This window comes from Cyprinus carpio, chromosome A6 (assembly GCF_018340385.1).
Source record: "Cyprinus carpio isolate SPL01 chromosome A6, ASM1834038v1, whole genome shotgun sequence".
Lineage (NCBI taxonomy): Eukaryota > Metazoa > Chordata > Actinopteri > Cypriniformes > Cyprinidae > Cyprinus > Cyprinus carpio.
The window spans coordinates 24,715,103-24,742,892 of record NC_056577.1 but is presented as its reverse complement, the minus strand read 5'-3'; the positions used below and the strand labels follow the sequence as shown (position 1 = coordinate 24,742,892).

The window sequence follows — 27,790 nt, the reverse complement described above, 5'->3', positions numbered from 1 at the left end:
AGATCAAATGAATGTGGATGTATAAAGCATGACTCAATCGTCCAGTCCTCTAGGTGGCAGCACTTACAACATGTGGCCTTGACGGGTTACAATAACGAACAAACCGAACTGGGCTACTACTTCCTTATCACGCTTTACGACATAATTTAAAAACAAAAAATACTTTCTATCAGAAACATATTTGGTGACCAAAAGACATGTCTGGAATTCCGCCGGATTCTTGGCAACCCCCCACAGTATCGCTGGACACAACGTAAGTCGCAATATAGACATAAGTAATATATTTGTGATGAATGAGCCACGTCTTGATAACACATATAAAGAAGCTGTGATCATTGCTTTAATTGTTTCATTATTTATAGATGTAGAAAACGCAAAGCTTTCCCGCATGTTTGTATTAAAAAGTTAAAGATCTAATCACGTTGATCAGTTGTGCTGGTTAGATTGTTTGTGATTCTCAAAAATCACTGATTATTTTACGTTGTAACGTTATCACGTCATCCCATCTTTGTTTGAATTTATTATATATATGAAACGATTGTAAATTTTCAGTTTACTTTAACTTTAAAGTCTCTGAAAGATGTTGCACGCTCTTATATACAGAAGCAAGATGATGGAGTGTGTTGTGAATTTCTACCTGCATGGCAAATAGGCTACTACATTAACAAACAAATATTTGCAAAATGTATGCCAATATTTAACTTACTTTTACTAGAAATTGAGACACTGAAAGAGTCCTTAATGCTTATTTAAAGCCTTAAGTATTATTCTTTCCAGAATGGTAATATCTTAAAGTAATCTTTACTTGTTTTTTTATGATCCGTCTGTTTCAATCTGTTGTAACTTATACTAATTCCTTAAAAAAAATTGCAGCTACTTGAGGAAAAACCAACTGTTTCGCACACGAATCTGACACTAGTAGACATTAACCTTTACCAGCATGGATATTACCATCCATCACTTTACACTGTCTTTCCAGGATGGGAACCATCGTGCTAGAACTGTACTGGAATCATGCGCCAAAAACATGCAAGAATTTTGCAGAGCTGGGCAGAAGAGGATATTACAACAACACCAAGTTCCACCGCATCATCAAAGACTTCATGGTTCAAGGAGGCGATCCAACAGCAACAGGTGAGGATGAAAACAATACTCATTCAGCACTCCTTTTAGATATTTAATTTGACAATTCCATAAGATGAATCACAGTACGCTGATTTAAGCGTCTGTTTGTTGTTAAAGAAATCAAATTCTACATACATAGAGGATGAAATAAAGATGGTGAATATGTTTTACCAAGCGAAACCATCTACTTTTGTCTTCAGTGCAATGGGCTTTCATTTTAATTTACTGTAATGGTTTGTTTAGTTTGTACATTTTATTTATATAAAACTGTATTTTATATTTGCAGGTCGTGGTGGTGCATCTATATATGGCAAGCAGTTTGAAGACGAATTGCATCCAGAGTTAAAATTTACAGGTGAGTAATATAACGCATGAGTAGATTTAATAGTATTGTAAGTAGCACTGCTTTTTCAAAACTATATAAAGTTTGTAAGCTGCTGAATAGATCCCATGGAGAATAAGTAGAATGAATTGCCAGGGAAATATTTTGTCAGTACCCAAATCTACAGCATAATTTTTATTAAAAATGTCCAGCATAATAACTAGGTTACAGCTTAAGTTTTTATATTACAAATCAGCAAGTGCTTGATTTATTTATATATTTTGTAGGTGCTGGAATTCTCGCAATGGCCAATGCAGGGCCAGATACAAACGGAAGCCAGTATTTCCTCTCGCTGGCTCCCACACAGTGGCTGGATGGGAAACACACTATATTTGGACGGGTCTGCCAGGGCATTGGAGTTCTTAATCGCATTGGCATGGTTGAAACCAACAGTCAGGACCGCCCTATGGATGACATTAAAATTCTCAGAGTGAATCTACCTACCTAAGACATGTGTGCATAACTTTTATGCCTTGTTTTTGTACAGTCTTTTTATTACATTAAACTTTCAGAGTTTTCATAAAATATACTTTGTGCTATCTTGATTCTCCTGTACAAACCCATGGCCACATGGTGGTGTCTTAACGGTACGAGATTGGGTTCATTAAAGAAAAAAATATTTTTAATGTCTACATTAAGTTACACCAAATGACACACAGAAAGGTTATTAATTATTTGGCAACCAGCTTGAATGAAATTGGAGATGACAATCATGATTTCAACACAGTCACTCTGCATTAGTTGCATATAGATTTCAAATGCTTTCTTTGGAACAGAATTAGAAAAAATTGATCATACAATTTCTCTTATCACAAATATAGAAATAAAGTGTATTCATGGCACAGCACAAGGTCCCCCACAGAATATGCAGTCATAAATCATTGTGTCTTTTCTAGCTCCTGGTATTGATGCTAATTATTAAATATTCAATATTTAGAATTACATTGAATATATAAGAACTTTAAAAAGGGTTAAACAAATAGCACACGCAATGTGGCCTAGCAATGACTTTTCTTTTTGGCAGAACAACAGCAGTTTGAACCAATATAACCATAATCCTGGTTTTCTAAACAGATGTTTCATGATCCAAGACTTCAAAGGATTTTTATGGAAAGCCACATTTCAGAGTGCAGCTATCCTGGATTAAGTTTAATCTGTGTCTATGGAAAAAAGTAAACAAAGCCATAGAGGTTATGACCCACAAAATCCTATTATTATTGGAGCCTAAAAATGGGTGTTTGTTGTCTATGGAGTTAGTAAGCAGATCCTATTGAGAAGGAGTAGAATAAATGTTTAAATTTTATCATCTGGGAGACTGGGAAAATTATAAGACAGAAAGAAAAACAATTTCCTTCTTCAGAAACTCTTCTATATAAATAAAGATATGTATGTTTTGTAGACTAATCTGATGGATGTTAAAAAGATTCTGCTACACATTCTGTTAATACATAATATATTTTAATTTTTAATACATAATATTTTTTAATTTTTACAATTTATTAATTTTACAATATAATAAATCTAAAAAGATACTAGAATATGAGTTTAAAAAAAATGACTATAAAAACTACATACTACAAAACATGCAACTAGAAAAATACATTTATCTCCCTGTCCATGACTTGTATTTTCCAAAACCTTGGTGCTGATTAAGCACATTTTACATAATGCCCTCGAGGTATGTGAAACACTGAATATCACTGAAAGAAATATCAATAAAGCTCTTACCAAGGATCACATAAAAACAATCCCTGACGGCTCAATTTATCTTGTAGCAGGTTAACTTGCATGAGAAAATCATAAAGAAAATCTCTGATAAACTGTCCCCTGAGAACACCCAACTGTCAAAACGCATGACTGCTTTGTTCATCATAGCTGCTCTGCTTTAAAAACAATGGCTGGCTGCTCTGTTTATCTTATAGCAGGTTAACTTGCATGAGAAAATCATAAAGAAAATCTCTAATAAGCTGTTCCCTGAGAACACCAAACTGTCAAAACGCATGACTGCTTTGTTCATCACAGCCGCTCTGCTTTAAGGCAATACATACTTATGTACAGTATGTGTTTGTATAGTAAAAGTATCTGCATCTGTAAAGGTGAGATTCCGTTTCTGCTGTAGGACGAATAATCATTGCTTTTTTAAATGTATTTTGTCAAAACTTGCACTAATAGATTACGGTCCATAAACGTTTTTATATAAAACAAGGTATTATTAGCTTATTTTATGCAGAAGGAAGGATATATGCAGTTGTGTAAGCTGATACCTTATATGCTAATGTTTTGCCTTTTTAATCTATTTAACTAAAAAAAATCTTCAAACTGAAAAACTTAATACATTTACTCATTAGGACTAATTGACTGACCTGCTACTTAATATTTAGAGACAACTGGCGTAATGGCATTTGAATATTAATGGCTGTCTGGGGACTTTTCTCTGTCTGTACAGGATGACAGAGTATAATGGTGTGCTGAGGGTCTCTGAGACTGAGGTAGATCCTCTGCTGGAGTGCAAGCCAACTGGAGACGCTGAGGGCAACACATTAAAAAAAAAAGAAAATTTCACTTAACCTTATTACATTTGAATCCAAAGGAAATCCAAAAGGAAATTAAAGGAATTCATTCCTGTTTATGAAACAGTTGCCTGCTGGTTCTGTTAAAGGTTTCAGAAATATTTCCAGACATTTATATAGTGCTGAAAACAACACCTACCTCCCAGAAGGTCCCTTTCTGCTTATAGACTTTGTAGATCATGTTAATGGGGATGAGAGAGAGAGAGGATACTGCGAGGAACCAGCCAATAGCATATGCCCACCATGGATACACATATGTGTTATTAAACTTCAAGGGACTGTACTTGACCAGAGAGAAGATAAAGGTACCCTATAGGACATAATAAAAAAATATATATATATATATATATATATATATATATATATATATATATATATATATATATATATATATATATATATAGTTTGATTCTTTTGTTCGTTTCCATATGAGTTTGGTGCATATCAAATAATGTTGTATAACTAAACTTTTCTGATTTTAAAATGTGACAGAAACAAACTTACCACGCAGACAGAGGGGGTGACATAGAGCCAGCAGTACTTCATCATGGGCCAGGGTTTGTAGCCAATCATGTCCTCTATGTTCTCATAGAATCGGTCAGCACCCGAGAAAATAAGCACATAAAGTCCCATGAAAGAGTAGTAAGAACAATTTAAGGAGTATTTAAGTGTAAGCCACCAACCATAAACCCATCCAATGGCCACAGACTGACATGTAGCCAGGAACAGGAGAGTGGCTCCACTACAAACGTAATGATCAAACAACTGAATGATGTACAGACCACCCTGTGAAACAAAAAGTAAGCAATTTATAAAAGCAACGATATTCTAATGAACAGAATGCACAGCCATCGATTGTACAAGCCTTATGTTTGATATCAGTGTAACATAAGTTAATTGCAAATCTGAGCTGTTTTTGAGGTTGATTGTGAACTTCTGTAGGACCAGAAATGTCTTCCAGTAACAAAATATAAATTATTCACTAGTTACTTTCTGATTTATCAGCTGAATTGTCTTGGGCCCACCTCTGTGATCATGAAGAAGCCCATCAAGTAGCAGACAAGGCAAATCCCTAAAAGTAGCATCTCTCTTCTGAAGCCACGTCTCAACGCCGTTGGAAAGATATCTGTCACCGACGTCATTATGCTCTCCAGTCCAACAAACTGAGTGACACAAAAAAGGACACTGGATGGGGAGGCAGGAACAGGGAGAAGAGCAAAGCAACACAAGTTAGGCTAAGAAAGAGAAGGAGGTCTAACCTGGCTGTCCAAGCCCAAGAGGATGATCATGATAAAGAAACACACAGCCCAGAACTGAGACCACGGCAACAATGTCACTGCCTGAGGGTACACTATAAACACCAGTCCTGGACCTAACGGCAGCCAAGGGAGGAGGTATAATGACCAACACCACCTAAAGTATCTTACAGTATCCATGCATTACCACACTTATTACTTAGCGATCAAATAAACAATGGGTAGTGAACTCCAATAATGGAGTCTGCTTTAATTAGTTTTATTATTAAAGACCATTGGGATATCCAGTGACAATTACGTATTAAAACAAACAATGTTATTCCATTTAAATTTCAATTTGATAGTTAATTTGGTAGAACAATAAAACATGTTTTCTCTTACCAGACTCGGCCACAAGGGAAATGTCCACCCCCTGCTCCTGTGCCATGTGACCCAGAATGGAGAAAATAGCAAATCCACCTAAAAAACTGGTTCCGCTGTTCAGAAAGCAGAGGTAGAAAGAGTCCCTATAGAAAGAGAGAGAAGGACCGATTTCTGATTCTTTCACTGAATTAAAGCACTAAACACGAATAAGTTAAGTGAATCTATCAGTTCAAATAAATTGCCATCCTTTATACAATGCACACTCACCTATAACAGTTATTGTTATATTGATTGTAGCTTCCAAGAGAGCTGAGGTATCCAAGACATATGGCGTAAGAGTAAAATATTTGAGTACCAGCGTCCATCCATACCTTCAGAAAGAGTAACATAAAAAGCAGGATACAGAATATGTATACTCATGATGATGTTGAAAATTGAGATGAGGTGGTTGTAACTCACTCTAGGCTCTCTAATGCCTTTACCTGTGGGTCAGCTAGCCGTGTCAGATCTGGGTATATATAATAGTTGATGCCGTTTATGGCACCAGGTAGAGTGACCCCTCGTATGAGCAATATCAGGAGCATTACATAAGGGAATGTTGCTGTGAAATAGACTGCCTGTAAATATAATAATAATAATTTTAATTAGATCTTTAATTGATAATAACATAGTCGATCTGGGTGCTGCATGCTGGAAATTGTTTTCAGTTCTTATTTAAGCCATTTGCAGTATTTCGTTTTTTAATGACAGCTAAAATGTATTTCAGTTAAGACTGTAACCTTCCCAGTAGATTTCACGCCTTTCCAGATGCAGAAGTAGACCAGGATCCAGACAAGTAATAGAATAAGAGCCAAGTCCCACCTTACTGTGCCCAAATGCTCTATTCCACTGGACAGCCGCAAAACTCTGTGACTGAACACACACAAAGTGTTTTAAGTGCTATGTGAGACAGACACAAGCAAAACATTACCATATTCATACACCATTGTATTTACATGGTACCATGGTCCAATAAAATTCCTGCAGTGTCAAACTTTAATATTGACTTATGTTATTGTTATTGTTATATTATGTGATTATTATTATTAATATTGATCTTAGTGTCAACTCACTGCCAGAACTCCATCACAGAGGAAGAGGCATTAAGAGGAGTCGTCCACTCTGAACTAGAATTCTTCCCAAGCACAGTACAAGCATCTAAAATCAAACATATACGAATATGGTTAAAAGTATATAATATATAGCAATAAACATTAGGAACTCATATACCAAGACCTAACCTGATGCAATAATTTCACAAAACATCTGGATCAAATATAGTACCTACATAATATTCAGTACATATCCCACTCCCAATCCTGGCATAAGCATCAATGTTTGGTAAAAGAGGGAGCAAAAAAATTAAAAATAGCCTGGAAAAATACCATATTTACTTACAAGTAAATGTGATACAAGGCCTCCATGTATACATACATACATCTGACCTTTAACCAAATGTACCTGTGTTCCAGAGATTGCTGCAGCTGGCCCAGGGCAGTTCCACACTGAAGGCTGAGAAAAGGTACAGAAAGGCCCAGGCTATGATGATGATGTAGGTGATTGAGCCATAGACAATTATCATTTGACTGGCATAACCCATTCCTGAAAAAGAGAGTTGTGTTAGTACTGAATGTTTAAACAAATGTTGCCTTATTTTACTGGACAATAAATTTAAATAATGTAACACACTGTATGCAATAAAATATGAAAATGTACATGTTAGAGATAGAGGACACTGTTTAAAATGTAATAACATATAATTAAACATATTTTACTATATTTTATTATTATAGTTAGTAATAAATGCTTGGTGTTTTGGGTCATTATATTAGTTATCTCAAGGAGATAACTAGCTTCTGCAACTAAATGTAGTTGTTGAAAAAGTATTTATTTCAAATGAAAACTTAAATATAATATTTTAGTGTAATTACAAGCAACAAGAAAACTCTAAATATTAACTATATGCTACAAACATTTATTTATTTATTAAAACATGACAAACATGTAATTTCACTATATTATAAAAAGTGTCACATAATGCATACTAATCAAGAGGTGAGGAACCCACCTTCAAAAAGAGGACAGATCTTTCTCCAACATGTGATGCCTCCCTGATTGGTGTACTGACCCAAAGATGTCTCAAGCACAAAAAGCGGGATACCACAGGTAAGAAGGTACAAGACATACGGAATGAGAAAAGCCCCTAAGGATTTAAGAGATAATATTTATTTATTTTACATCATTTGTATCCATTTAGGTCAGTGATGTCCAGTATAACAGTCAGTTGGCACCATACATACTCTGTTCAAGTTGTGGAATCTCCCAATTCAGCAGATATGACTTTTCCACAAACATTATCAGAGCTACAAGGTTAAATGTTTTAATATACATTACTAAGATCATTGTGACCTCATGTCACATTAATTTTGTACACTTAATTATGTACAGCACATTAGGCTAAAAATAAATGTTAAAATAAATTATAAAAATCAACATTTTAATATTGTTTAGGAAAAAGTTTACAATTTTGCATTTTTATAGAATGCTTTTTTAGGATTAATGTTATCTAACTAATGGAATACAAATGCAGATCGCATATAAAGGTGTATCTGGTAGTGAATATGTTAACTGGCTGTATGATATAATGAACAAGCACAGCAATTTGTTATGTAAACTGAAAGATGGTTTATAAATGTTTCTCAATAAATATCACAGACATGAAGTGATGGATAGGACTATAACACATACAAAATTACAGATTATGTTTTAGTCCCCTAATCACACATAAAATAAAAACCATAATAAACTCTGTCAACAACTATCTAGTCCAAAACTACTCACCTCCTCCATTTTTATAACAAAGATATGGAAACCTCCAAACATTTCCAAGCCCAATGATAGCTCCGGCCACGGTCAGCAGAAATTCAATCTTGTTTGCCCACTGGCCTCTGTCTTCAGGACTTAGATCTGCCTGTTGGTTCCCTGTCCGCCTGGTGGAGGAGCCTGCCATACTCACAGTGTTGAAGTCCGTCAGTGCTTTCGTAGGTGTGTGTGAATGATTTGAAGAAGCGAGTCTAGACACAATGAATATCTAGACTCGCTGGGGTGTTTGTGAATTAGCGTGATTCTTTACCACTGCCTTTAAGCTTTATCAGGGGTGGGCGGCGAGTGATCAGCCTGCCAGGTTTTTTTATCCTGAAGGTGAGAGTAGAGATGTGTTCACTTGTTCCATTCAGCCCATAAGTTCTGTGACTGCAGGCATTTTAATAAAAAAAGTTTTTTTCTCAGCAGTATAGCTACCCTTCAAAGGATGGTGTTTAATGTGTATCTCTTATGGAAACATTACCATTATATCCTGACAGAAGAAATTTCATAATGGCATATTCTATGTCAATACCATACGATTTTTATAAAAATAAAAATGTAAAAAATATTTTTTTTTATTTTACAAAGTAAATGTTTACAATCCCAATATTTCACTATGATAAATCAACTTTGACACATAATAGTAAAGAAATAGATTTGTGTATGTTTATGTAATAAATAAGGGGTCTTTTATGAATTTACACAATGAATTAATATTAAGGTGTTGTTTTTTCCTACTGCCATTTAAAGAGTCTGATATGAGGAATGTCACTAGTTATTTTTATTAAGACTGTGTTTTCTGATAAGTGTTCATTGTTTTCAAGGGAGACATCTGAGAATTGCTTGGTTGTGATATTAGCAAGGTCAAGATGGCCTTGTGTTAGGTTAAATTGCTCAAAAACAAGCAATGATTTGATTAATAGTAAGGCTCAAGCACTACAATAATGGATGCAAACTTTTAAGTTCTCATACTATCTTGTCCTAAACTGAGTATTTTTATAACTTAATTTGACCTGTAAACTTGCTCTGCAACCTCTTTGTGTCTAGTGTCTTGACTCTGCCCTCCTTACAAAATTCATACTTATATCGCTACAATAAATGACTAATGGGAACATTGCAAAACAGCTTTTATAACACAGGATTATGATATAACTCAGGACTGAATTCTTAAAAAAAAAAAAATCTGTTATTTAAGAGTTGAATCATCTGCATGATTACAGATTCTTTCCTGCTAGATTAGGTTGATGAAGGATGAGAAGGCACTGTAGATTACATACTGAATGGCATGTATATTAACTTATGCATTGTATAAGGTAAAAAAATGCCTCTTAAATAGTAAAAATGTGATATAAAAATGTCTTGACTTAAAGTGTCCACTTAGCAATTAGATTTAATGAAATTAATTTCAAGTCTTTATAATTAAAATAAATTAAAATACTATTTTATTAATATACAATTTATCTAAATATCAGTGAAATCATAATAATCATTCTATAATCTATGGTAGTTTATTAACAGCAATTTGATTTAAACAAGAATGCAGTTTTTTAGATAAATGAGTTTTGTACATAAATGATTCAAGTATTGACAATTTAAATACAATTTAAATTAGTGTATGAACATTTAACACCTTTTCAACACCTTTGAAAAATTCTAAAATTACATCTAAAATTTGAAAATGCGGGAAATCTCGCGCGGACAAACGTGACTTTAGAGTAAACAAATAGCGGACAACTTGCAAGAAGAAATGGCGATTATAATATTTGGATATCTTTTTACCAAAAGTTCGCAGGGAAAAAAGAAAAAGGTCTGGATGAAGTCGTGGAGACGGTGTGAACATGAACTTTATATATTATAGCGCGAGCTGGAGGAGAGTTTCCGTTGGAAACCGCTTCGTTCCACGTGACGATCTACTGAACGCGCGCACATTTGTTCTCGGGGTTCGGCGGTTAAATCGCTCGCGGGAACAGGACGGACTGGACCTACAAAAACAACGTCTGATGGAGTGGATTAACTGACTTGTAAAGAAATGGTCCTCTTGGATGACGTTTCAGTGACATTAATCGAAAATAGCAGCTTTAAAACGCAAAGGTGATTACCAGCTGTTTGTTTATCCTGACCATGGTTGCTCACTTCCAGTTAACGTTAGGAAAAACACCTCCTTCTTCTCCAAGTTTGTTTGTTTGTTTGTTTATTTAATGCATTGATTATATAATATAAATGTATATAATGTATACCACTGTTATGTAACAACATAATATGTAATACAAATTTCTGAAAATGTAAGAGATGCATGAATGGCTTCCACTCATTTAAGGTCCAGTAAAATCAATAACGACTGCTTTGTTAGTTAATAGTTAGTTAATGTTGAACTAGTGCACACTTTACAATAAGGTACACAAATCCCCTTAGAAAATGCTTTGTTAATGGTGAGTCATGTTAATAAACAGTCTACAAATGTTAGTTAAACGTTAGTTCTTGTTTGATTAGTGCACACTTAAGGTTCACAAATTCCCTTAATAAATGCTTAGTTAATGGTAAGTCATGTTAATAAACAGTCTACAAACATGAGAAACATTATCAGTTGATGTTTAGATGGTTTCCAAGTTTACCAATAGCCCAAATCAATTCCCAAATGGGGAGTTAGTATTGTTTATCTATTGTGTGTGCAAGCTGCTAAATAAACGTGTGTTTATACTGTATGTAGTATAATTAAATAAAGCTTATTAAATAAAGTTGTCTACAGGCATAGTTCATGGTTACTAATGCATTAACCAACGTTAACTAATTAAGTTGTTAATGTGAAGAGAATAATTAGTATATGACTAAGTTAACATGAGCAAAGATTAAGTAATGCTGAACAGATGTGTTGTTAATTTTTAGTTCAGTTTAACTAATGCATTAACCACATCATTAACTAGTTAATCTGTTAATGTGAAGAGATGCATTATTAAATGTGTAAGTTAACGTTAACAAAACATTAAGTAATCCTGAACAGTGGAGTTGTTCATTGTTAGTTCATGTTAACTAATGCATTAACTAATACATTTGTATATGAATAAGTTAACATGAACAAAGGTTAATTAATCCTGAACAGATGAGTTGTTCATTGTTAGTTCATGTAAACTAATGCATTAACTAATGTTAACTAATACAACCTTATTGTAAAGTGTTACCACAGTATCTTACTCAGCCTAGATGTTAGAGCACCTGAATGTAGTGCATGACCAACTTCTATTTTTTTTTCTTTTTTTTTAATTAAAATAAATAATAGAAAAAAATTAAGTGCAAAATAACAATAAATAAAAGTTAAATAATTATTTGTTGCAATATGTTTACAATACAGTTCATAGAATTAAAAAAATATAAATGATTCAAAATTTGGTCAAACTGAATTATTGGTTTTAATGAAATATGTAACAAGAACACTTGCATTTAAAAAAAATGAATAACTCAAAAATTGCTCTAACTAAATATCCACTTTCTTTTGCCTTGTTTATTGTTAAGATGCATCCAAATTTTTATTTTGCTCATCGGATAATTATACATGGGCTAATATTGTAATAGTCAGAAGTGCATCTACACATTTTTAGTTAATGTTTTATTGTCCTTCATTCTCTGCAGTTATAATAGGTGTTATAGTAAAATAATATAAAAATAATAATTATATGGACTATTTAGTTTGTACCCCCAAAGGATTTAAATTCAGTAAATAAACAAAAATATTGGCATTCATCACATGTGTTGTTTTGATGGTTTGCTATATAAATATATGCAACAGACAACTGGCTGTTCTGAAGTTTGGTTAAATATTTGGTACTTTGTTTAAACGTACTTGACTTACAGTAATCTGCATTCTCAGGTGTAGTTAAATTTGAAAACCTTTTTTTCTTTTTCTTTTTTTCACTGACAGTTTTGTGCCTGAGGAGAGAGAGAGGGTGAGAGAGATGACTAGAAAAAAGTAAGTACAAAATAACAAATATTTACTCGTCCTCAAAACATTCCAGCCTGATCTTGTTTGTGGGAAAGTTACATTATCGGGCTTCCTAGGCTTTAGTCATTTAAGAAATCTAATCTTTTTGATCTTCATTAGGCTTAATGTTATCACAAATAGGCCTAGCTGTCAAAAACTTGTCCAAAAAAGATAACAATAATAATGAAAATAATAATAATAAAGGCAATTTAGTTAAATCAGAAACAACAGATTTTGGATTTTATGTTTACAAATCCAATTCAAACCAGACTCATGGATGGTCTGAAAGCCAATATCTTATCTCTGGATATGCATTTCAATCCCATCAATTAAACTGGGATTGCGTTTTGTTTAAATTAAATTTCCACCACAGTGACCTTACCGCTCAGTTCAGCGAGATTAAACGCTATCATGTACATAAGCAGCTTTCTGCCAGCTTCTAAATAACCTTTATAATGACTAAATAATAAAGCAGAAATAACAGTCAGCACAAAATAACCTGTATCAGTTTGTAGGCTATTTTGAAATAGACCAATTGACTGCATTTTCCTTCACTGAAGTTATTTCCTACTATATAAGTTATTTCCTACTACCATATACCTGTTGAATGGAGATTCCGTTAATAAAACATCAGTTTGAGGTTTTATTTTCAAAACACTAAGACTCTAGGTTTGCGTTTGTTTGTTTGTTTGAAACGAGAGAGCGCGAGTCCGTGGTGTGATACGACAGGTATCAGTTACCCTGATGTTTGGTTGCCATAGACGACAAGTATAATGACTATAATGATATCAAAATATTATTAATAAGCTTGATTTTACTATTTCTTAAGAATGTGAGTGGTGCTGCCTGTCTACAACTGGCAGTCACAATGATTAGTTGGGGTTGTATCCATAGTGTTATGTATAGGCTAGCCTAGTAGTATAGTTTTTATACAGTCTATGAGTATAGTCCATAGATAGCCTATGTAGGCTATACATATCTATAGTATAGCCTGCATAGTGTTATGGCGTTCTCTGTGTTTTTATCAGGGTGTAATGGGTGGTTGTTTACTGGCCAGATTTTTTTTTTTTTTTTTTTTGGAATAAGCATTCTATTTTTACAAAAAGAAATAGAACAGAATTTAAAAACTAATAGAATTTTTCATGTTTTCTGATACATTACTTTGTTTAAATAGTAATTTTTTAATAGTTTGTTCAAATCCCCCAAAATATTGAGAAATGTTTTTCATAGTAAAATACCAAAATATAGATGTTAAAACTAGACTGACCCCCTGAAGTGTCTGAAAGTGTTTCAAGTACAAAATGTAGCCTAATTGTGATTGTGAGTGTAATATGATAAAATGAAAACGTAATAATTATCGAACAAGAGGAGCTCATAATCTTTATCAGAATGATAATTTTCCCCTTTTAAAACTGCTTTAAAATTGTATTTTTTTTTTTTTTTTGGTGATAAAAACATCACTTGTCTTACTCTAAACATTTTAAATAAAACAAGATAACCATACCTGGTATTTTCTATATTCCAACCCATTCATAAATAGTAATAATGCCTCAGCAAATACCATAAAAAGTACAGATGATTAATACTAAATAAATGTTGAATTAACATGTTTTTATTAAATTAATTTAAATTTACGTTAACATTTTTTTTAAATGTATGTTTATTCCCTTGTTCGTTTCTTTATTTGTTTGTGTTTTCTCATTAAAAAGTCTAAACCAGATATGAACATTTCTTTGTTCTTCTTTTACATGTTCTTGTAGCCTTTGCTGCCATCTAGTGTACTAAGTAGACAGCTCACAATGGAAAATGAGAGTACATAATGTTCACCATTTCATTTCTTTCGAGAGCAATCCATCTTGTTCTCAGACATTCAAATATGCATCAGAGCAAACACTTGATGACATTTCCAGTTTTAATATTGACATTACATTTAATCAAATTCATTTTTATTATACAAGCCTTTCTTTTCAAAAGTTTATATGACTGAAAATAACATTCAACATGGAGCATGCCTGCTTTGCATTGTAAGAATGGGGAAGGGTTGCAACTGCAACATCAACAGACTATATGAGATCTCTGATCTGTTTATAGAGACTGCAATGTCCATCTAATGGAATGACTGTCAAGGCGTTGCTCTTTCAACAAATGGCTGTGGCAAAAGTAGTGTCTGTTGCGCCAACACAAACGAACACAGGAGAAGCTGACTACAACTGCATACCCATATATGTTATGTACATACACAGAATTACATACTTACAAGAAAATGTAAATACTGTATATAAAGAAACAATCAAAAATTGAATTGAAATCAGAATTCTTGAGACAAAACATTAACATTAACACATCTTTTCATCAGGGAGGATAGAAACATTGAGTGTAAATCAACTCATCTGAGCATTTTACAAGTCCATCTCTGCGTGGTACATTCATACAGAGAGTAATATGGTTTGAGAGCGAGACAGTTTGAGAAGCTTCAGAAATGCAGTCTCTGGTAAAGAGTCCATGCATGGGCAGCTCTCGTTCTCTGACACATTTGAGACACATTCACATTAATGTACAGTACATCACAGTCATTGAGCTTCACCTAAGCTTTATTATGACAATGTAAGTTTACTGCCAATAGGACAGGTCATTCGATAAGGTCACTGCGAAACCCTCTTCAAGTGGAAAACCATCCCAGGTTTAGATGAGAAACTGAATTATAATCACCCAATGAGAGTTGGCATTCCATAACTAAGAGGTTCAAAGTTGTTTTCATGGAAACAAAAAAAAAACCTGAAAGGTTTAAACTATTTCCCATTTAGGTCAATAATCACATTCAGTCATTATACTTCTTGGTCAATTTTGAAGAAAAAAACATGATTTCACATAGGGATTTACAGTACTTTCAGATGATTGCTCACCCAATTACAATTTAAGTGCATTTAACCTGGGTCTAACTAACATTTAACTCAAAGGCTAATTTCCCTTGATGAATGAAATTAATGAGGTGTACGGAAGGTATAAAAACAAAAAACAACTAAACCAACCAACCAACCAACAAAACAAGCACTTACACTCCAAAGCGTCCCCACGCAATCAAAGTCAACACAGGATTCTAGTTAGTATGTGCTACTGTACCTTTAAATTTCCACTATAGCTACACTTTATTTTAAAAGAGTGGATGAAAATCACTTATGGCACAATCAAGTTCTCTATGATCCCACACCTACAGACAAGATGACTAGATTTTTTCCCCCTCAAGCCTGGTTTAAATACACATATAGCGCATGTTTATCAAGATGAGGCCTGAGAAAGACAGTAAACCCACTGCTGATCCAGTCCTTTCTGAGTATACACAACTGTGACTTGTATCACAGAACATGTTCTTGAACAACTCAAACAAATATATCTGATATGAATCCATTAGCTGTTATTGCAAAATGTTTATCATACCACAATACCAAAATATAGATGTTAAAAACTAGATTGATCCTCTGAAAAGTGTCTAAAATGTCCAAATAGTTCATCATCGCATTCTTAAAGTACAATAAGTATGTAAATGTGATTGTGAGTGTATCATGTTGATTTTATTTGGATTTACTATTTGGCAGCAATATTGTATTGAACTGCAAGGCTCTCAAAATGAAAACGTCACAACGTAGCATATAATCTTTAAGTCAGTTATTTTCACTTTTTTTCAACTTGAACAATTTGGTGATAAAAAAAATAAATCACATTTATTACTCTAAACATTTTCCTTAAAAAACAAGATACTGGTACCTGCCCCATAAAATATTTTCTATCAATTATGGCTTTTGGCAAAACGTTTAAATCTACTGTGATGTCGTTAGTTTCCAATGGAGTTAAAATAGTAAGTACAACCCATCTCACATTAGATATTTCTAAGTTATCAGTTATGATAAAATTTTTTGCTAAAAAATATGTGTGCAATAAGTAAGGCCCACAAAGCCCTGCACTCAGAACAATATGGCTGCCAGTAAGAAATTGAAAAACTGGGTCTACATCCACACCCAGCAAGTAAGATAAAAACCTCTAGCTCTTGGAGGTCTCTAGCTAAATTTTCATAACATCAGAAATGTATAGCTACATCAATATCGTTGGTGAGAGATAAATTCATTTTAGGACTGAATAAACAACCATAAGAAAGCAAATGCTAAAATTGAAAAACAAAATATGCATAACCATATTAGAACACTAACTATGTTATAAAAATAGCTGATTTATGAAATTCCAATGAAAAACTGCAGTAATGTTAGATACTATAAATATCACCTTTAAGTAATTAGGATCAATACAATGGGATTTCATTGGGAATACACTGACATGTCTAGTTTTTTAGTGTACTTGTAGACAAAATATTATCAAGCCCTGAACTGATCATGATGTAATTGTAAAGAACAGCTGCATTTATGTTTTACATTTTGCTGATTGTTAGCCCTAATATTCAACATTTACCAATGGCACATAGTTCAGATATCATTATATTTTTGGCACAATATGTTCAAATACAGTTATTATTCAACATGAAACTGCAGTTTAAAAAAAGACATTAACTAATACCAAGGTAGATTCTGTGGTCTCCCATACCACCTTTGGTATCTCTAAAACGACTAATCTTACAACATGTTATCTACTCATACGAATAATTCAAATACGAAACAACAAATAAATAAATAAATAAATAAACTAACAGACAGGTAGATAGATAAATAAATATAAATTAAATAGATATGTTTGCCTCATGATTCCTGGCATACTTTTTAAGATATAAAAAAATAATTAACATTCTTACTTCTGAATATGCATATGGTGCTTTATGTAGCTTTATAAAACATAGATGTACATAAATACACTCTCGGATTCACAGAGATGTGTCACTCTCGGGTATATTGTCACTTTGGGGATGTGAGAATAGCAGTTTTTTATTTACTTGAACTTTTTTTTTTCTTTGAAAATATTTATTTACTTACTTTTCAATGCAAATGTCTGCTTTAAATAGCTATTTCCTTTCAATTTCTGGGAAATCTGATATCTGACCCTGTTCCGATAGAAAATGAGAAAAAATAGTCAAATAAAAAAGGATTATCAATGGTGCTAAGAGCAAATTCTTGAGCAGATACTGAACAATATAAGCTAATTTTTGGATCAGAATTATCCTCCCTTTCAATGTGTTTTAGTACTCAAAACAGAGCACTTTAAAACATAGAATTCTCTATTTCAAAACCACCACAAACCCAAAGAGATACAGTCGATCATGTTCTGAAGAATTACTTTTAATTGTGTAAACTTTATTTTGCTGTAACTTAGTGGGGAATTATGAAATAACGGGAGGCTCAGTTACAATTTGAGACCAATAAGTGCAAACTGAATTGATCGAATCAATTCCTGAGAATAGGAGAATCAAGAGGAATACAAATACTCAACAATTGGCTCTCTTCAGCCTTGTTGCTGCCTCCACATAGCTATGGGAACTGAAACAGACAATGAGAGAGACTGCTGGAGTATCTTTATGATGATGAAGAGCTTGTCTTCAGTTAGTTTCGGAAGAAACTTTTATCTATTTTAATATTTTTTATATTATCTTACATGTGGTAATGAAACACTTATGGTGGTTTCAAGTCCGTTCTGCTCAAGTGTCAAAATACTATGCTGTCTTACTGAAAAGTAAAGGAATAGTTCACCTAAAAATCATCTATTCATCTTAATATCACTCAAAATATATATGATATTTTGGTTGTCTAGCAGGCCGCTGTCTTAAGTTTTTAGGTGATCTATCCCTTTAAATCAACAAATTATAAATGACAAATATAAAAAACAAACAAACAAAACAAAACTGAAAAAAGGATTAAGACACTGCAGATTGTTTCCTGAATTAAGTATTTTTCTGAACCCAATTCTTTGGCCCAAAGCCCAGAAAGCAACCAAAAACCACGGTGATAAGTAGTCAACTATCATCTCCCAACCTTCCCACGCAAAATGTGAGAAAAAAAATTAAATAAAATGTTCAGTGTTCGGCTCAATGGAGTTACTATTTCATCAAGCAGCAGTTGGAATGAGTGTAGAAAATGAGAAAATAGAAGCTTCACTATAATGGTGGGAGGAAAATACCACCAAAACTCTCTTTCCCGAACATTTTCTCTTATTTTTATTCCTGTCATACCTGTAACTCTCTTTTTCCTCTCTCACAGAGGCAAGTCGGTACTATTGTGGCGTGTCTTCCGTGAGGTGCCGTCATCACGAGGGAGAGCCTTCTGTAGGTTGGACATGGCTGCTGTCTTCTTTAGGTCAATCACGGCGTAGCATTCTCCACGACGGGAGGACGGAGCTGCTGCGGCGGCAGCCATACCGCGTTTGAGGGGAGGAGGTCTCTGTGGTACCGGAGCCCCTCCACTGTGTCCCGAGCAGACAGAGGGCTCACCCTCCAGGTCCACCTGGATGTAGTTAAGCTGGCGAGAGGGAGGAGGAGGTGGATGACGGCTGTGCTGTTCGCAGGTGGTGCTGCCACGTCCTGCTCGCTGACGTCTGAAGTCGAAGTTGAAAACCCTGTTGGCCCTCTCAGGTGGGTGAGGGTGGGGAGGGCAAGTGTGACGAAGACGTGTTGGAGGCTGTAGCTGTTAAGAGTTTGCATGTAAGTACATTTTAGTGTTAATAGTCAATATAAAATTTTAAATAACTTTATACAGACTGAACTTTCAAAGAGCAATAACTAGCCAATTTAATTATTTTAGAGCTAAGCATAACTATATAAATATTCACTCTAGAAATTTACCTGACATTTGTAAAATAATTATTATTATTGTATTTACTTTGTATTATAATTTTAGAATAATTTTTTAAATATATATTTAATTTGTCATTTTATCTTATTTGGTTATTTTTTATCTTATTTAATTAATTCATATATTTTCAATATCCATATAAATATTTTATATATATATATATATATATATATATATATATATATATATATAATTTTTCGTGTATTTATGAAATTTAACTTATTCACATAACTTCCCAGGCCTGGAAATCCATATTTTACAATTCCCTGATATTACCCTGGAATTAGATTTGGCATATTCTCTACATGTATTTGCTCGTGCTTTTGTTGACGCACCTGTTCAGTGTTGACGTAGTTCTGCAGGGCATCACGATGAATCCCACCGCTGCCACCACTCTCTTGATGGTATCCATTTGGAGTTGCGGGCCCTTCGGAATACTCATACTCATCATATTCTTCTTCCTCTTCCTCCTCATAGTCATCCTCATCCTCGTCTTCCTCCTGATCCTCTTCTTCCTCACGCTGAAGCGCACGGTATTCCCAAACCGGGGGGAGTGACGGAAGGTTCTCATAGTTGAGCAACGCGGTGCGCCGATGACCACCGACCCCCATTCTCTGGTCACAGCCATATCCCTGTGGAGGCAGTGGGGAAGCGTGTGTGTGCGTGAGCGGGAGGGAGTGTGGATGCATGTGTGTGCGGGAATCACCGGTGGTGCTGCTACTGCTACTGGAGCCCAAAGACTGAGATTGAGACACAGTGCTCGGACTCAGCCTTTGCCTACGTGCCCCACGGAGTCCGTTGATATTCTCATATGTCAGCTGGCTTTCGGGGCAAGGCTCCATGCTTGGGTGTCGATGGATTAGATGATGGCAATGGTGGTAAGAGTGTGTGTTGCACATATGTACAGACGGAGTCTCCTCTCCTTCTGTTTCGGAGCTGCCGTCTGGTGCTCGAAGTGGGTGAGTGACGTGGCGGTCTCTGTCTCTTTCCATTAGGTGGCGTTGTGCTGGGGTCGGACCTAACATGAACTTCACCTCCTGGGCTCCAGGCTGGAGGAAGACCTGAGGGTCTTTGTGAGGGTCGTCCAGAGAGCAACAGTGCATGCTAGGCTGGCCTGGGACTGGGACCCCACGTATGGTGGTGGTAGTTGAGGTTTCCGGGTAGGTGGTGGGCCGCACTTCGGGCAGGGAGTGGACACAGTGGCGGCTTGAGAGGTCAGTTTCCATGCCCACTGTATTCACATATGTATGGGTCTGGAAACAAACGAGAAAAGGTAGTTAAATTGATGTATAATTGAGTGACGACACACTATTTACCTGGACTACATTTTCCATTATGAACATTTTAACACCTGGAAAAAGATAAAGTGTTCCACTTTTGAAGCACAACTGTCCATTTGTAAATAGACCCTTATTACATACGGTGATGATGTGTTTCCACAGATAATATTGTAAATCTAAAAGGGTTTTTTATGCTGTCATTTAAAAAAAGTATGTAGATTTATAACACTATACTTTGCGTTTTGTTACCTTGGCATTAAATGAATGAAAACTGGTTAGTTCTGCTGTGTGAGTGTTTCTAATACAGTGGCTAAGGAAGTGACAGCGAATTTGACACCTTTTTCTCTTCTAACAAACATAATCAGTCTGCAAAATAAAATTTCCCTCTTTTGGAAAGTCATAGAAATGCTACCATGGATTTTTTTTCTTTTGCTATTGGGACAAATGGAAATGGAAATGCAAAAATTATAGTTGTTTCCGATCACCACTAGAGAAGTTTACCCATCTATAATGACTAATATTATTTGTTTATTTGTCTAATGCAATACTGTTTGAGCATCCTGATACTTTTTGACACTACTGTATGTTTGCACAGGCAGGTGTTTGTTCTCACTTGGTCATCCAGTCCCATGAGGCTGTGTCTGTGGTCGTTGGTGAGAGAGGGCTGCGATGAGTCTGCACTGATTGGGTATCCTGGGTATCCATTAGGAAAACCCTGCATCGGGAATGCAGGGGCTACACAAAAAGAACAAAGCACAGTACACATAAGCAGGTGACATTTAGGTCTTCCTCCTATAAGCTTCATTCTGTTGATATATGGGCAAGATATGTCATCAAGTAAGTGTGAAATGAGTCATCAATATTTTTGGACCATGTTGCCTATGACCTCAATGGTCTGTCTAACAAAAACCAAATGGTAACAGACTAAAAGCCACAAAATTCCAATTTTGTTTCTTTGGGGTCTTTAAAATAATTATACATACCTACATAGAATAGCTATGCTTTAAAAAATTCATTATGACTATTTATGTAAATTGTAACATTAAAACAAACATTTTCTGTAAAGCTGCTTTGAAACAACATGTATTGTGAAAGCGCTATACAAATAAACTTGAACTCCAAAAAGCTAAAATGGTGACATAAATGCTATAAATAGTTATAGTCTCATTGCTATAAAAATCTTAATGTCAATGTTATGACAGAAATGTAAATGCTTCACAGTACACCTAAAAATAAAAGTAAAGTTGTGAGAGACATTTAATGAATGGAGTGTGAAAATATGTAAATACAGGTGGCTAGGTGTTTTAATGTGCATGCACTTTTTCTACTGCTAAAAAAATCAATACCGTTGACGTGTCATAATAATTAACTTGTCTATCCATATTTCATAACTGATATCTAACATGATCCAACTGTTCAATATTTTGATATTAAAACAGATCAACTGATGAATACAGTTTTGTTTTACACATATATGTAGATATGAAACCCTGTGTGGTCAAGTGTGTAGATATTCCAACTCACTATTGGGTGTCTGTGGAGTTCGAGGCATGTCCATCTCTGGTGCATGCCCAGGCCGGGTCATGATCATGGGCTCCTCCACCACATTGATGCTGTTACATTGCATCAACTCCTGCAGCAGGTTGAAGATCTCTTCTGCACGAGAACACTTGAATGCAAAGATCCCTGTCAAACATGCAAGAAAATAGCAAGAAAAAACAATAAATGCACAGGTGGAGGGTTACTTTCATGCATGGGGGAAGGTGCAAAAATATATTGGCATGCAAATCCTAAATTAGGATGTCTTTTGACTCAATAAACTCCTTATTTGCTGCCTACTAATAGTTATCAAGTTGTTAATTCTAGGTATGGGGTAAGATTAAGGGATTTAAAATATGGTCATGCAGTAATAAGTACTAATAAACAGCCAATATGCATGCTAATAAACAACTGGTTAATAGTGAGAATTGGTCCCTTAGCTAAAGTGTTACCACCAAAAGATAAAAAAAAAGTTTATAAAGGTGTTGTGAGACAAATTCATATGAATCAAATGAATTACTCCAAGTCTTGTGAAGAGATATGATCACTTTATATGATAAACAGATTTAATGTAGGTTTTTATTCACAAATAAACACACATACATAGATCAAATCACATATGGTAAACACAGAAGCTTGTGCGTCATGTGCTAGAAAAAACCTTGTCACCATAAGCATCCATGTTTGCAATACATGTATGTTGTATGTATGTATATATGTGATCATTGTTTAGATGTAAATAAAAGCCTAAATTAAATCATACCATTCAAAGCAATTGTATCTTGTCACAAGATATGGATTAAAATTCATATGGATTTGTTTTACGACGGCCTTTATGACCTTTTTTTTTATCTTTTAAGATTTGGTTACCTGGACATTCAATGAAGGGAAAAATATCTTAATTTGTGCTTCAAAGATTAACCAAAGTCTAATGGGTTTGGAACAACATGAGGATGAGTAAATTATAACAGCATCTTTATTTTTGGGTGAACTATCCGTTTAAGCAGCCAAATCAACCACCAAATATAAAGGTACACAGAAAGTTTTGGTATTTGCATTACACACAATTTACTCTTAAATCTGCACAAAGTAGAAGTAAAAAATCATCTCACCTTGTCCTGTCTGACATCGACGGCCACTCTCAAAAGAGAAGAGGTTGGAATCGTAACCGTATCGACGCAGGCAAAGGTATGGCCACCGGATGGCATCCCGTTTGCGTGTGTGCAGAATGAGCTCTGTCTGTGTGAGCTCCATGGTTCCTGAGCCCAACTCATTTCCCTCATCGTCCACATTAGTCACCTGTCAGACATAACAGGTCATTTACAGCAATGCTCTACTACGCTACCTATTCTCAAATGTTGCACTTAAAATTAATGTTTACTGCCAAACAGCTTTTACAGCTTTTTTAAGGTTTGCTTTAACCAGAAAGTGTCTTGTGAAATGCACCTTAAATTTGTTGAGATGGTTGTCTCGGATAGTGTCTCTGTATAGACAGCTCCAGCAGCTCCCCATAGCTTCAGCAGGCAAGCTGAAACCTTAAACAGGAACAAACAGATTATATATTGCTGGGACTATATGGAGACAACTGGAAAGAAATAAGCAAACATTGTTTTAAGTAAAATAAATAGGTAATGTATGATGAGATGACTGAAGACAAAAAGTGCACTTATATGCTCACCTGGTCCAGGCCATCAGTGGGAGTGATGCTTGTGTCAATCCCAGAATCCTCTGCTGGGTGTCATGGTGGAAGTGGGGTGTGCTGGTAAGAGCATCCAGTCCCAGTGCGCAAATGTTTCATTTTTCCTATGAAGCAGAGAAAAAAGAAAGGACTTGATGCACAATCCTTTGAGTATCCTGTCCTCTTTTTCAAAAACGCCTGAGCTGTGATTAAGATAAAGGAAATGAAGTTGCTCTGTCTCCTCTGACTCCCGCTGGATAAATAAAATATAATTACTTTATACTGGGAATCTTATTCTCAAGTGGAATCAGCCTACAACTGGTTTCACCTTCAGCCTATAAGATATCCACAGATACTTAGAAAAATAACTGATAGGCACAACTTATATTTCAGGGTGGCTTCAGCAAAGAAAAGAAAAAATCAGTTCTGTGCTATCCCAATTTAAAGGGATAGTTCACTCCAAAAATTTAAATTCTGTCATCATTTACAAACATATTTTGAAGAATGTTGGTAACCAAACAGTTGCTGGTAGCCATTAACTTCCACACATTCTTCAAAATATATTCTTTTGTGTTCAACAGAAGAAAGAAATTCATCGGGTTTGGAACAGCATGAGGGTGAGTAAATAATGACAGAATTTTAGTTTTTGATTGAAATATCCCTTTGCTTAGTTAAGGTACTGTAAAGATGCATTATTATATTAAAACCCATAGACAAAATTCCAACAGGTGTCTTTACTTAGTGTGTAATAACCACAAAATCCTATCTAATAGAATCTCTGTTCCAATAAACATGATTTTAAAGCCTTTCATTAACTAAATCTTAATTTTATTTCTAAGCAGGTCAAAATGAATGACATTAAACAGAGTGAGAGAGAGAGAAATTCTAAGTTTATGAATGCCAAAGTTACATTAAAGGAAATTTCTCAACCATTAACTACTATATACATGATATAATGATAATATAAAATATGCTGTATAATTATATTTGTTGTCTGTTTTATGTCTAATATTAATATCACATTTAACCAGACTTAAAATTACCAATCCAGTGCTCACACTGGTCAATATAGCATCATGAACATCTCAAAACAGCAGCATAACATTGTTCAGAAAAATGAAGCATGCATGATTAAATGCAAAAAGTTTATTGATGGAAGATCTCTTCAGTACCATTCCTGTGCAAATCATTCATAAAGTTTGTCATGCACATGAAGGCCCAGGCATAAAGTTGCTTTCCACACACACCCAAACTAACATATGCAGTATATCTAGGTAATGTAGACAGAAAAAGGAAATAATAGATTGATAATGCATTGAATATTTGATCTCTTATGAGCATGTCAGTTCATAACATCAGGCCACACAACCTTTCGTGCCTCACACAACAGTTCGAACCTGAAATACAAATTTGATTCTCTGAAGTCTGTTACGCAGGACCAGACGAGTTTGGCACCTGAAAAAAATTTTTTTGTCTGCAGTTCATGCAATAACCCAGAAGCTCACATCCGAATCTCGTGCAGCAGGTCTCTCGAATAAACACCGAGTGACAAACAGATGCAACTTGAACGTCTTGTAGCACATCACCGCCACGAATCAGTCGAAAAACCTGATAAATACAGCACAATGCTGCGGGACTAGCTGTTCTGATGCTCAGACAGAAAAGCAAAGTACAAGTCGAACCAGTAAAAGCAATACTTGCGGCGTTCTAGGAGATGGCTCGCTATGTTCCAGCCTTTGTATCAGCGTTAGTGTTACACTACCACTAACCGTTTGCAGCTGGATGCTAGTAACTATTGTGTATCAAACAGCACATTCACGCAAACTAATGAGATGAATGAGAGAAGGATGCGATGAACTCGCGCTGTACCAGCAGCATCAAAACATGTTTAGGCTACTGCAGAACAATTCAGCTGCGGTTGCTACTCACATGTTTGGCAATGATTGCAATACGAGACGTGACAGATGAAGGATGCGAACAGCAGTCTATGCTGGATGCTACACCATCGGACTTGGTGCTCGGCGTGGTGGTCTTTTTTGATGCGTATTCTAGTGGTAAGACTAAGAAAACGCGAAATGCTTAAAAATACAACAATAAAGGCAATTGTTTTCCCCCCGTAACGCCCCCTTGCTGCGGCACGGGCCTCTCTTTGACATTTCCCGACCACCAGGGTGAGAGTTCAGGCAGACAACGAGGGCTCGAGGGGCTGCTGGAGCGACAAGAAGGTAGAATATGCTGGAGGACCAGAAGATGAGGTGTGAATGTGTTTGAGCATCACACGATGACGTGTTGGCAGCTGCTCTGTTTAAATCCACCTTGCAGTCATTTAAGACAGACGAATCAAATTCCTATTGGATTTATGCGTTCAGCTTTCTCCCAAACAGGTGTTTTAAGATTAGACAAATGGCTAAAACTTTACTTCTGAATGGCTTGTAACTGTGTCATGTTCATTTGGTTATGATCAACTGTCAAAGAACTTACAGAAGAAGAAGAATAGAAATGTAGCTACGTAAGTGTGGAAAACGTTTAATCTCAGAGTCATTTGTATGAGTTTATGTAAAAATAAGCATGCCCCAGGTCTTATAAAAAGATAATTCCTTTTAACATTAGCTTAAAACACAGGTACGTTTTTAGAAACAACATTTTTTAATTAATTTTAGTTTCATACGTTTATATATATATAATTTTTTTTACAAATATTAAGTATTTTGAGGGGGTTTATATGTTTTTCTTAAAAAGGTCAAATATCTGATGTTAAATTCTGAAAAATATCTGGTAACCTAATCATTATTTTCAAAAATGTTTTCTAAAAATTAGAAATATATAAATATAAAATAAAATATATAAATAAAATGTTTCTCTGTTTGACAAAATAAGTATTTTCATAAAAAGGTCAAATATTCAATATGTAAAAATTCTTTTATGACTGCTTAAATGTTTTCTTATTTATAATACGGTATAAGCTAGGAATGCCCATCAATCTTATGACATATATTCTTTTTAACCTCAGTCAGGTCATTTTTTACTGAGGCTGATGATATATAATTAGGAAATGAATCCTGACTGTAAATCTTAGTCTTTTTCAGACACGGCATACAACTAGAGTAAATGGATACATCAGCCTCAGGTATCAATTACATGTCTGTCAGCCTATAAAAGGCAACAACAACTTTGCCGCAAGTTTGATCAAATTGAAGAAGTTATAGGCATATCAGTGGGATAGAATAAGCTGTTTGTTTTACATGGAGCTCGTCCCGTCATTGTAGCGACCATGTAAGGATCACATGATTTCACAATCCAATCCTTTCCTGATCTGTAAAATCATATATCATATGATGACACATGATATATAAAATCTCACATTATGGAAGTAAAATGGCAATTCACATTGACTTTCTTGTTCAACATTGATGATAATTTATGGATCACCCCTTTCAGGGATTTAACCTGCAGCCTCTAAGTACCAAGCTCAGATAGTTAACCACTACATTTTTTCCACCGAGAAAGTATTACTTTGAGTGAATTCAGCTAGCTCAAGGCATATATTACATTTTTGAGAGTCAAAATGCACAGATGGCCACACACAAAAAGGAAACTTTGCAGACTTTTAATTCATAAACAGCATTGCTTTAACTGTAAGAAGTAGTTTTTCGTCAGAGAAGATACAACGAGTATTGAAAATTTCTTCATCATACTCACTAGAGTCCAGTCGAGGCTTAGCATGTGGAGGCTCATAAACATCAACCATGGCAGAACTTTCGCCAGCAGCAGCAGAACAGGAGTTGTCAGAGAATAGTCCTCTTTCACTTTCTTGGGCCTCTGACATAAGACAGAAATTCCTCACAATCAAAGGCTGCAGCTTCCATGTTGTGGTAAGTGATGACATAAGGCTTGAGCGATAACTTTTCCTTTTCCTCTTCCTGCTCTGTGACGGACAT

At 35.0% G+C, this 27,790-nt stretch overlaps 3 protein-coding genes across 3 annotated transcripts; 1 reads left to right on the top strand and 2 right to left on the bottom strand.

The window, feature by feature from the left end:
• The first annotated feature begins 56 nt into the window (after positions 1 to 56).
• Positions 57 to 2,032, top strand: LOC122145338 (peptidyl-prolyl cis-trans isomerase-like 1). Its single transcript, XM_042758642.1, has 4 exons — positions 57 to 253; positions 980 to 1,134; positions 1,412 to 1,480; positions 1,735 to 2,032. Exons 1-4 carry the CDS (start codon positions 198 to 200, stop codon positions 1,953 to 1,955), a joined length of 501 nt encoding a protein of 166 aa, XP_042614576.1. The 5' UTR covers positions 57 to 197; the 3' UTR covers positions 1,956 to 2,032.
• Positions 2,033 to 3,052: 1,020 nt separating this feature from the next.
• Positions 3,053 to 8,901, bottom strand: LOC109083382 (sodium- and chloride-dependent GABA transporter 2-like). Its single transcript, XM_042758647.1, has 13 exons — positions 8,577 to 8,901; positions 7,804 to 7,938; positions 7,197 to 7,337; positions 6,809 to 6,893; positions 6,476 to 6,608; positions 6,179 to 6,313; positions 5,964 to 6,067; positions 5,715 to 5,839; positions 5,337 to 5,449; positions 5,103 to 5,240; positions 4,582 to 4,863; positions 4,217 to 4,387; positions 3,053 to 4,033 (listed from the first exon to the last, which is right to left on the bottom strand). Exons 1-13 carry the CDS (start codon positions 8,743 to 8,745, stop codon positions 3,917 to 3,919), a joined length of 1,848 nt encoding a protein of 615 aa, XP_042614581.1. The 5' UTR covers positions 8,746 to 8,901; the 3' UTR covers positions 3,053 to 3,916.
• Positions 8,902 to 14,471: 5,570 nt separating this feature from the next.
• Positions 14,472 to 26,045, bottom strand: LOC109091435 (fibroblast growth factor receptor substrate 2-like). Its single transcript, XM_042758617.1, has 8 exons — positions 25,782 to 26,045; positions 23,853 to 23,977; positions 23,621 to 23,709; positions 23,287 to 23,473; positions 22,160 to 22,321; positions 21,249 to 21,370; positions 19,691 to 20,608; positions 14,472 to 19,187 (listed from the first exon to the last, which is right to left on the bottom strand). The coding sequence occupies exons 3-8, from the start codon at positions 23,684 to 23,686 to the stop codon at positions 18,759 to 18,761; spliced, it is 1,884 nt and encodes a 627-aa protein (XP_042614551.1). The 5' UTR covers positions 23,687 to 23,709; positions 23,853 to 23,977; positions 25,782 to 26,045; the 3' UTR covers positions 14,472 to 18,758.
• Positions 26,046 to 27,790: the final 1,745 nt, after the last annotated feature.

Coding starts and splice junctions, on each gene's coding strand:
- LOC122145338 (XM_042758642.1), top strand. CDS start 198: ATGTCTGGAATTCCGCCGGATTCTTGGCAACCCCCCACAGTATCGCTG. Junction 254..979: donor ACAGTATCGCTGGACACAAC/GTAAGTCGCAAT, acceptor CTGTCTTTCCAG/GATGGGAACCATCGTGCTAG. Junction 1,135..1,411: donor AGGCGATCCAACAGCAACAG/GTGAGGATGAAA, acceptor TTATATTTGCAG/GTCGTGGTGGTGCATCTATA.
- LOC109091435 (XM_042758617.1), bottom strand. CDS start 23,686: ATGGGGAGCTGCTGGAGCTGTCTATACAGAGACACTATCCGAGACAAC. Junction 20,609..21,248: donor TCATGGGACTGGATGACCAA/GTGAGAACAAAC, acceptor GTTTGTTTCCAG/ACCCATACATATGTGAATAC. Junction 19,188..19,690: donor ACTACGTCAACACTGAACAG/GTGCGTCAACAA, acceptor AACTCTTAACAG/CTACAGCCTCCAACACGTCT.
- LOC109083382 (XM_042758647.1), bottom strand. CDS start 8,745: ATGGCAGGCTCCTCCACCAGGCGGACAGGGAACCAACAGGCAGATCTA. Junction 7,939..8,576: donor TTGTTATAAAAATGGAGGAG/GTGAGTAGTTTT, acceptor TTAAATCCTTAG/GGGCTTTTCTCATTCCGTAT. Junction 6,894..7,196: donor CAGCAATCTCTGGAACACAG/GTACATTTGGTT, acceptor GTTTGATTTTAG/ATGCTTGTACTGTGCTTGGG.